The sequence below is a fragment of the Camelina sativa genome, chromosome 7 (genome assembly GCF_000633955.1).
Source record: "Camelina sativa cultivar DH55 chromosome 7, Cs, whole genome shotgun sequence".
Lineage (NCBI taxonomy): Eukaryota > Viridiplantae > Streptophyta > Magnoliopsida > Brassicales > Brassicaceae > Camelina > Camelina sativa.
Genome location: NC_025691.1, coordinates 39,752 through 49,640, shown reverse-complemented (window position 1 = coordinate 49,640; position 9,889 = coordinate 39,752). Strand labels below are relative to the sequence as shown.

At 41.0% G+C, this 9,889-nt stretch overlaps 5 protein-coding genes across 5 annotated transcripts in view; 2 read left to right on the top strand and 3 right to left on the bottom strand.

Moving 5' to 3' along the window:
* LOC104699529 (protein transport protein SEC31 homolog B-like) overlaps positions 1 to 674 on the bottom strand; it is a gene marked incomplete in the record, with an annotated part of 8,325 nt that extends 7,651 nt beyond the window's left edge. The window contains 2 exon segments of the mRNA XM_019227260.1: positions 61 to 118; positions 219 to 674. Coding sequence (XP_019082805.1) covers positions 61 to 118; positions 219 to 535 — 375 coding nt within the window.
* Positions 1,886 to 4,393, top strand: LOC104699526 (serine carboxypeptidase-like 40). Its single transcript, XM_010414836.1, has 3 exons — positions 1,886 to 2,377; positions 3,041 to 3,148; positions 3,251 to 4,393. The coding sequence occupies exons 1-3, from the start codon at positions 1,891 to 1,893 to the stop codon at positions 4,252 to 4,254; spliced, it is 1,599 nt and encodes a 532-aa protein (XP_010413138.1). The 5' UTR covers positions 1,886 to 1,890; the 3' UTR covers positions 4,255 to 4,393.
* LOC104699527 (kinesin-like protein KIN-1) lies at positions 4,280 to 7,455 on the bottom strand. Its single transcript, XM_010414837.2, has 16 exons — positions 7,346 to 7,455; positions 7,067 to 7,204; positions 6,860 to 6,962; positions 6,709 to 6,752; positions 6,583 to 6,612; positions 6,361 to 6,483; positions 6,262 to 6,287; positions 6,098 to 6,179; positions 5,972 to 6,013; positions 5,855 to 5,888; positions 5,629 to 5,704; positions 5,327 to 5,546; positions 5,154 to 5,245; positions 4,932 to 5,043; positions 4,666 to 4,845; positions 4,280 to 4,552 (listed from the first exon to the last, which is right to left on the bottom strand). The coding sequence occupies exons 2-16, from the start codon at positions 7,178 to 7,180 to the stop codon at positions 4,436 to 4,438; spliced, it is 1,395 nt and encodes a 464-aa protein (XP_010413139.1). The 5' UTR covers positions 7,181 to 7,204; positions 7,346 to 7,455; the 3' UTR covers positions 4,280 to 4,435.
* Positions 7,603 to 9,666, top strand: LOC104699525 (50S ribosomal protein L1, chloroplastic). The gene is made up of 7 exons (XM_010414835.2): positions 7,603 to 8,064; positions 8,170 to 8,349; positions 8,464 to 8,518; positions 8,713 to 8,840; positions 8,999 to 9,082; positions 9,152 to 9,277; positions 9,363 to 9,666. The coding sequence occupies exons 1-7, from the start codon at positions 7,729 to 7,731 to the stop codon at positions 9,498 to 9,500; spliced, it is 1,047 nt and encodes a 348-aa protein (XP_010413137.1). The 5' UTR covers positions 7,603 to 7,728; the 3' UTR covers positions 9,501 to 9,666.
* The window catches only part of LOC104699522 (protein OBERON 4-like), a 6,151-nt gene continuing 5,992 nt past the window's right edge, over positions 9,731 to 9,889 (bottom strand). The window contains exon 4 of the mRNA XM_019227258.1: positions 9,731 to 9,880. Coding sequence (XP_019082803.1) covers positions 9,809 to 9,880 — 72 coding nt within the window. The 3' untranslated portion in view covers positions 9,731 to 9,808. The remainder of the gene's footprint in view (positions 9,881 to 9,889) is intronic.

The window sequence follows — 9,889 nt, the reverse complement described above, 5'->3', positions numbered from 1 at the left end:
AATGAGGAGGCGTGAGAGCGTTAAGCAACCAGAAATATATGCAGGGAGACAACTACTCACAGGGCCTTTGTGAACTGAAAGATGTCCAACGAGTGCACTTTCACTGGACTGGGAGCTGCTGCAAAAAAAATAAGAAGACATTTGTTGAGATGAAAATTCGGAATTTGACAATGAGCGAATCGAAAAGAAAAAAACAGTGATCAAGGAAGGAAACGCACCCGATCAAAGAAAGAGGATTCCATAGATCTATATTTCCGTCGACAAGGCCGCCGGCGATAAGACCAAGGGAGAATTCCTCGGATCCAGATCCGCTTTTACCCCAGGCGAGTCTATTGAAGCGCTCGGAGCTGGGGATTTCCCCAACGAGAGGCAAGTCGCGATCGTCGGACTGAAAGTCGAGCTTAAAGATCTCGAGATTGGCGGAAGAGCTGAAGGAGAGATCGACGGCTCCGGCCATGGTTCCGGCGGCCATGTAAGGAGCGTCGGGAGACAGGGCGATGGAGGCGGATCTGCCCACCCCCTTGATGCAAGCCATTATGGAGGAGCAGGAGTGGAATCAATCAATCGGCCGATCGGAGATTGGATTTAGGGTAGGAGGGTGTGAACTTGATTGAATTTGTAATTTTGGGATCTGATGAATGATGAAGAATTACAAGAGAAGAGGAGTTACCATTATAGATATTAAAGATTAGAGTGAAACATCTCGTCTGAGGGCTGAAACTGTACTCTCACCTCGTAAGTGTAAGGGTAATCTCGGACACTCGCCTAAGGTTCTGTGAGCCATTCTATTCATGACACGTCACACCATCTTTTAGGCCTAAGACCCACCTACTTTAGGCCCAACCCATAGGGAGTCTCCCCAAGTTTTTGAATAGCAACAAATTAGGCCCAATAGTGTCTTTTTAATCTTATTTTTATTATTATCGATCATTTTCTTTTAAAAAAGTGGTCAATGCCTAATGGGATTTGTTAAAATATCGAAATATAACTGTCAAGGAATGTGCTGAAACATCGGATCTGGCCAGTGGGGCTCTCGGACACGAAAATCCCATGTTCCGCTCGTATCATTTCTCAGTTCAAGATTTTTATATATATATATATATATAGTTTTATACATTCCTGTAGAATCAAAGGGTTTTTTTTTTTTTACTTGGAGAAGAAGAAGAAAAAACAACAAGAAATGGACTAAAAATAGATCGGAAATAACAAAAATATTCACTGTAGAGCATTAATCCCAAGGTGGATATATCATGCGTGTAACTCTAGGTCTGGTTTTTTTTTAACGGTGAGTTTTTTTTTTTTTTTTGCCTGCATGCAGTTAACATAAAAATGTATATATTACGAGAAAAACAACAATAGAGGGAATAATTAAGTGTGAAAATATCAGGATATCGAGTCACGGTCACATGGCATAACATGATCGCTCAGAGACGTTGACATCTTCTTCTCCCCTTTTTTATGTTTTTCTTTTCTTCTTGTTTTAGTTTATCAGGGTAAGACTGCATTTCCCTCTTCACTTTTATTGTTTGAAAGAAGAATAATAAAGAGGAGAAAAATAGTCAGCAAAAACCAACAATCAAAGGCCATATACTACAGTACGATATTATAGGTCGTCACCCATTGCTGTCGATTAAGTTTCCAGGGGAAAAATATATAACATTACTAGCAGACAACCTTTTATTACATAAAGTGATGAAAACATAATATAAATTGACGTCCAAATATGTATATATAGTAAGAGGTTTTTGACCCAAACATAAATTAATTATTAATGAGAAAATTAAAAATAAAAATAAAAATGAACAATCATTCGTATAGTAGTAAGAGATTTTGACCCAAAAAACAAGAAGAAGTTGTTTAAAGAAGCAAACCCACCCCACACACACACACATGTACAGACTCGTGTTTCATTTAACTGTCTCTTCTTCAAAACCAAACCTTTCTCTTTCTCTCCTTCTTCCCATACCCTATATGCCACTTAAGATGACGAGGAAAGGACAGGGCTACTCTGTAATCGCATCAGTGTTGTTACAGTTACTACTGTCTATGTCGTCTCGAATCGAATGCAGCAGCCAAGTGCACGCTTTGAGCCGCCTGTACCTGTCGAAGCGAGGGGTGGGTTCGTCCACCATGGATACAAGCCATTTCAAGGTGGTTAAGGATTTGAAACCGTCTTCGCTGCCGAGTATTGCGAATCACGAAAAGTTAAGAAAGAGAGATCTGATACGGAGATTGCCCGGACAGCCTCCCGTGGATTTCGATCAGTACGGCGGCTATGTCACTGTCAATGAATCCGCGGGTCGTTCCTTTTTCTACTATTTCGTGGAAGCCTCCAAGTCTAAGGATTCTTCTCCTCTGCTTCTATGGCTCAACGGTGGTACGTTTCATTGTCCACACATTTCATATTTTCTTTTTATCTTGGTTTTTCCATCTTTTAGTTAATCATGGAGTTATTTATAAATACGTATATATATGCATGTAAGTAAGTTCATAGCAAAAGATGAACAAGAATGTTAGTTTGATCGAGAGGGGATGTCTTTGTTTTTTCTCTGTGTTTATTAAATCTATCCTAGACTATATGTGCACGGAATATAATAATCGTGAGGACCATACCATATGCCTAAGCCTGCTTCTCCCCTCTCTGTTATTTAAAAAAAAAAAAATGATTGTCACACCAATAGTCTATTATATAAAGAAGATACAGCCCCAATCGAAAACTGAGAAAGAAAAAAGAAAAATGATTTGCCTTTCTCGATTTGTTTCAAAACTGGCACATGCTGAGGATTTCTCGGCGTGCTTCGTTGCACAGCTCTACTTGTGAATTATTATTCAGTCACTCAGCCACTACGTATTTATCTATATGGATTTTCTATATAGTTCCCATGTACTCTTTTTTTTTGTTTGTTCTTTCTTAATACTTACTCCATTATTTATAGTTGTTAATCTGGCACATTTATAATATATCTCAGCAACAAACTCGAGAATTTTATTACAAAAATATGCGTGACTAATAATAGTAAATAATGAATGAAATAAACAGGACCGGGATGCTCGTCACTGGCGTATGGAGCACTACAAGAGCTTGGGCCGTTCAGAGTGCACAGCGACGGCAAAACGCTTTTTAGAAACCGAGATGCATGGAACAATGGTACCTCTTTTTATCTCTTTCAAAAAATAAAATAAATAATAGTAATAATATGGTAAACGATTCTTGTGTGCTTAAGGAATAATCAAACGGTGTTTGGTGCAGCTGCGAACGTGTTGTTCTTAGAATCGCCGGCGGGAGTGGGGTTCTCGTACACCAATACAACGTCCGACATGGAGAAGCACGGGGACAGGAATACAGCGGCTGATAACTACATATTCCTGGTGAAATGGCTGGAGAGGTTCCCGGCGTACAAAGGCAGGGACTTGTACATCGCCGGTGAGAGCTATGCCGGCCACTATGTTCCACAACTTGCTCATACTATCCTTCTCCATCACCGGAGCTTTCTCAATCTCAAGGGCATTCTGATAGGAAATGCTGTGATCAACGACGAGACTGACTTGATGGGTATGTACGACTTTTTTGAGAGTCACGCTTTGATCTCCGAAGATTCTTTGGCTACACTGAAGAACAACTGCGATCTCAAGACAGAGTCTGCGAGTGTAATGACTGAGGAGTGCGCGGTGGTGTCTGACCAGATCGACATGGACACGTATTACTTAGACATCTACAACATATACGCTCCCTTGTGCCTCAACTCCACACTCACCCGCAGGCCCAAGCGAGGAACCACAATAAGGGAGTTTGATCCGTGCAGTGACCATTATGTGCAGGCCTACCTGAACAGACCGGAAGTCCAAGCGGCCCTGCACGCAAACGCTACGAAGCTGCCTTACGAGTGGCAGCCGTGCAGCAGTGTGATTAAGAAGTGGAACGACAGCCCTACCACAATGATTCCTGTCATTAAGGGGCTGATGGGTCAGGGTGTCCGCGTCTGGGTGTTCAGCGGAGACATGGACGGGAGAATTCCGGTGACGTCCACCAAATACTCCCTCAAGAAGATGAATCTAACGGCCAAAACGGCTTGGCATCCATGGTACCTAGGGGGCGAGGTGGGTGGATACACAGAGGAGTACAAAGAGAAGTTGACATTTGCCACCGTCAGAGGGGCTGGTCATCAAGTTCCCAGCTTCCAGCCAAAACGCTCTCTTTCACTCTTCATTCACTTCCTCAATGACACTCCTCTCCCTGACACCTCTCGTTACTAGATATATTCTATATAAGATTGTAATGTCTCTCTCTTAATTAGCTTTTATTTCTCCCCCATCCATTCTTTATCTACTATTTCATTACATTGAATGTTAATACCTGTTTTGCTCTCACAACTTAAAAAGAGCAACTTATCTCCTTACCATCTACTTGTCCACATCTTCTACTTTACCAAAATAGTTAGGACGTAAAGAAAGATGCATACCAAGAACTGATGAAGCTTGACAGCTTTCCAACCAGACCTGGTTCGTCATTGCGCAATGCTTTTTCCTTAAGACCCTTGTTTTCTGTTTCTAACTGCAAAGAGAAAACAACAGGAAAGCTTGCATCATTGACCATGCCCACCCTCACTCTCTAATTATATATATACACTATTATGTAAATGAACCCCTTCAAACACTCTAGTTTACCTTTTTCACTTTCAGTTGGAGTTCTTCAACGGCCAGCTGTAAGGATTGTATAGTTTTTGATACAATATCTTCATATGCTGATTCCACTTCATCCATTGAATCTAGGCTGGAAATGATCCCTTCATGTATGAGCACTTCTTCTAGCATTTTGATGTCTTCGTTGCTCATTCTCTCTTTCATCTGTATACAATAACAATAATGCATATGTTATCTTTTAGATCCATTTTTCCGAATATTAGACAAAATGGCTGTTGAAGAATCTTAACCTTCTCCAGGATCCTCCCACATTTCTCATCTTTGGTTACCGAGGAGGGTTCCTCCTGTGACTTTGCAATTTTTACTTCACTGGCACGTGGTGATGCTTTTATGTGCTTTGCCCTGTACAACAATTGGAAGCAAACATATGTCTTAAACACGTTCAATGTGATACATGCAACATGAAAACGTTACTGGCCATCTCGTGTTACACTGAGATGCATTTTGCATACCTCATGCCAAACCTGAGGGTTGAGAGTGTCTCAGATGCATTCGAAGTGCTAGGTGAGCAACAACAAAGCAGTGCCATGCGAGAATTCCCACCCTGTGGCATGAGAAACCGCGATCGAATTGAGAACAAGCTTAAGGATTATAAAATAAAATCAGCTTGAGAAGAGATACTAACCAGGGCATCCTGTAGGATGCGAGTAAGCTTGGAGTCACGATATGGTATGTGATTCACTTTGCTAGATGACCCACTAGTGAGAGCGTTTATCACGTTCCCCAAAGCTGAGAGTGATTTATTGATCGTCTTCGCTTCTTCAAGAACCCTACCTTCTGCTCCAGTTTTGTCTGCCTTTTCTGAGCCAGCCAGGTCGAGAAGAATCAGTTTTCCTGTTTTCACCCTGTTTACATGCCAAAAAAATATAAGCTCCACCTTTTACAGCTGCATCACCGTTTCATGATTAATTGTATAAAATAATTTACCTCTTATCTTTAACTGAATCCTGCTGGATTGTGAACAAGTAAACGCAATGGCTCCTACTGCTGGACATATTCATTTCTGTCATTCATTGTTAAACTGGAAACATTCTTCCAGATGACTAATCAATCAGTTTTAACTTTTCTCGGAGGAGCATAATCTTTATCTCACTATATCACTATCTATTAAATGTGGAAACACTGAACAAGTGCTGATAAGCTAAGAGGATACGGGTTTCCCCAACTGCACGGTTAGCTAAACCGGTCTGAAATGGCAATTGACATCAGAAATAAGAAATAAGAAGATAGTATTAGGCAATCAAGAAACTCAGGGTAGCCGCTATCTTACGCATAGATGTTGTAATGCCTCCGCCGAATCTGATACTGGTACCTGAAGCACGAATAATTAAAACTTGCCTAGGCAGTAAAAGTTTGTTCTCAACACTAACAGAAGACATAAGGCAATGAAGCTAGCCTCTGTAACGCCGGACAACAGTATTCCTTGTGTTTTAGTTTCCTTGATCTGTATGTTTCCTTTCGATAAGTCTAACAGGTCCCTGAGAGAATGAGACATATATTATCGATAAGCTTGGCTATAGCCTAGAAGAGATTAGAGAGAGGTATAGGCATAAACATTACCTGACTTTCTCCATGTAGATTTCAACCTACAAGAGACAAAGGAACATAATATATTTATACATGAGAGCTTGTAAGGAGAGTAATAGCTTGGATCACTACCATAGACAATTTAACAGTGTAATTTGCAATATCTTTGGAAGAGCTGATTTGACCAAACATCCCATCGACGACTCTTGGAAGTAATCCTTTATTGTGATCATCACAGTCTTGGATGCCTGGTCCCTAAATCAATAGAAGAAAACCAAGTTTAATAAGAAGGAAAGGTCCATGTACTACAGGGAACAGTTCAAATAGATATATCAACAAGATTATTTAGGTGACCTCCATGGAATATGTCTTCCCAGCCCCTGTCTGCATAGTTTAAAAAACGAAAAGATCAAAAGTTATAATAACAAACTTGAACACTGAAAGAAATCCAGGTAGGGGAAAGAGATCATGAGAACAAACCTGTCCATAAGTGATGATTGTTCCGTTTATAGCATTTACAGCGTCTGAAAGACCAAAGGAAGGAAGGAAGGAAACCAAAGAAAGCAAAATCAAAAGTGTTCATTACATTTTAATCCAGAAATGTTTAGATCTAAGAGAAGAAGAAGTTCACCTCTCATGATCGGCAGAGCCAGAAACTCATAAACCGCAGCTTGGGGAGAGTCCTCATAAAAAACTCCATCGAGGCTGAATGTTAATTCGTCTTCCTTGTCATCCTACACGCAAGAAAATTGAACAACCAGTGACGGATTCAATGTGGCTAGACAATAATAAATAATAAGATGAATCAACCACAACAAGGCAAGGTCCGATTACAAACCTGGAAAACGAAGGTTCCAGCGTCGATGCCTCGAACACAGACACCATCTCTGTGATCTCGCAACTCTCTAGAGCTTCGTGGCCGAAATCGCGCACAGACTGTTACGTTAGACATCGCGCGGCCTTAGTCCTTATCAATCTACAGTGAACCCCCCCCCAAACAAAAAAGAAAATTAAAAACAAAATCAGCAAGCAGAGGGTAGCGATGAGCACAAAATCGGGGCACAGGAAATTTGAAAGTGAAGAGAAAACGAAGGAATCGGAATTTGGATCAAGTTACCTCTCGAAAGGAGAGGAGGAGGAAGGGTTTCTTCGTCTGGGCGGGAAGGAAAGAAGTGAAGAGGAAGACGAAGAAGAGTGTTGAAGTCAAAAAAAAAAAAAAAAAAAAAAAAAAAAAAAAAAAAAAAAAAAAAAAAAAAAANCACGCGTGTAATTTGTAAAAAATATTGAATGGTCTAGAATAATACGGGTGTCATTTAAAATAAATAGGAACACGGTAGCGAAGGTGCACCATCAGGCAGAGTATGATTAATAGCTAAGAGAGAGAAAAAAAAGGGAAGGGTCTTCCTCTTGTTATCCCCTTTGGGCGTGGAGTGGATTAGGCATTAGGCAGACTCTACTCACTCACTGCTCTTCTTCTCCTCCTCCTCTCTAAGTCTAACAATGGCTTCTTGCGCCACTCACTCATCTCTCATGCTAGCATACGCCGCCGCATCCACTCGTTCCCAGGAGCTTACCCCTACTCCATCTCTTTTCTCTTTTGCCAGCCCCAGACCCAACAACTTAAGCGTCCCGCTTCTTCTCCTCGGGGGTTCCAGGGAGAGAAGATTTGCTGCTATCGATAGAGCTTCCAACCGATATTTCCAGGTTGTTGTCTCCGCCGTGGCCGCAGAGGCTGACCTCGACACGGAGGAGGACGCGGAGCAGACCGCCACCGCCGTCCTTGATCCCCCCAAGCCTAAGAAAGGAAAAGCAGCTTTGGTTCTTAAGAGAGATAGAGTATGTTTTTTTTTTTTCTATCCCCTTAATACTGTATATTCATTTTTTTTTTGCCCCATAATTTAATTAATTAATATTCAATTTGATGTATTTGTCATTTGACAGACAAGGTCTAAGAGGTTTTTGGAAATCCAAAAGCTGAGGGAAACCAAAAAGGAGTATGACGTGACGACTGCTATATCTTTGCTTAAACAAACCGCTAACACAAGATTCGTGGAGTCGGTTGAAGCCCATTTCCGTCTCAACATCGATCCAAAGTACAACGATCAGCAGCTGCGTGCCACGGTCAGCTTTCATCTTTTGCTCTATCGATCGATATGATATTCACTGTGCTTCATTCTCATTCAATATCTCAATGCATTTGTCTTTCTTTCTTTCTTTCTTTTTATCTGTCTATAGGTGAGCCTGCCTAAGGGAACTGGCCAGACTGTTATAGTGGCTGTTCTTGCACAAGGTATGCATTTGTCAATGTCTATTAGTATATGTTTTCAGTCATTATTTTTAGATATTTCAGCCAGATAAATTTTGTCCGCTTGATCATATTTTGATTGGATGGGGGACTTCTTTCTTGTGTTTTTCGAAATCATGTGGTTTATTCTTCTCTTAATCTTTGGCGTTTTGCACCCATTTCCATGCCTGATCATCCAGGTGAGAAGGTCGATGAAGCCAAAAATGCAGGGGCAGATATTGTGGGCAGTGAGGATTTGATCGAACAAATTAAAGGAGGTTTCATGGAGTTTGACAAGTTGATTGCATCCCCAGATATGATGGTCAAGGTGTGTGGTTTCCACTCATTTCGCCTCTTTTGTGTTTGATCAACTAAGGTTCTAGTTGTTCGAGCGCATTAATATTAAACGCCATGCTTGGCAAAGAATGTCTTGTGACATGAGATAGTTGTAACCTATTTCCTAACATACTTGAACTTTGCGGTTAGGTTGCTGGCCTGGGAAAGATTCTTGGCCCACGGGGACTCATGCCCAACCCCAAGGCTGGCACGGTCACAGCTAACATTCCCCAGGTAAGCCTACTTTGCAACATCTTTTCCTGACTCTGGTGATCATGGCTTAATGATGCATACGTCTCTCAGGCTATAGAAGAGTTCAAAAAGGGGAAAGTAGAATTCAGAGCAGACAAAACTGGGATTGTTCACATCCCCTTTGGGAAAGTTAATTTTACAGAGGATGACCTTCTCATAAACTTCCTTGCGGCAGTGGTACGCTGATACTCCATTCTCATTATGTATATCTGTTTGTTTAAAATACAATAAATGAAGAGGGGGAAGTAAATGATGAATGCAGAAATCGGTGGAGACAAACAAGCCAAAGGGAGCAAAAGGAGTTTACTGGAAAAGTGCGCACATATGCTCGTCAATGGGGCCATCCATCAAGTTGAACATAAGGGAGATGATAGACTTCAAACCTCCAGCTGCGAACTAACCAGCAACCACATTTGTAAATGGGGTCATTTTGGGAGATAGGCAATGCTGAGTGTAGACGAGAGGAGTCTAGTCTGTTAGTTATCTTTTCACACCTCACTGGTTTTGTATCACTATGATGGGCATTTGCTTATTGTCGTTATATATTTATTTACTGTTTGCTATAATTCTATTGAAACAAATGGCACGGGTTGTACATGTGTCGGACCTAAAACTCTTTAATGCTCTCTAAATTAAAGACAAGACCTTACATTTATCTTAAGGTACATATGGTTGTGTGTACATTACATATGATTACTGCTACAAATATTACAAGGCCAGACTCTGCTTTGTCACTTCCATTTTGGTGAGAAGCCCACTCATCTCTTCCTCCATTCTCATCTTCATTTC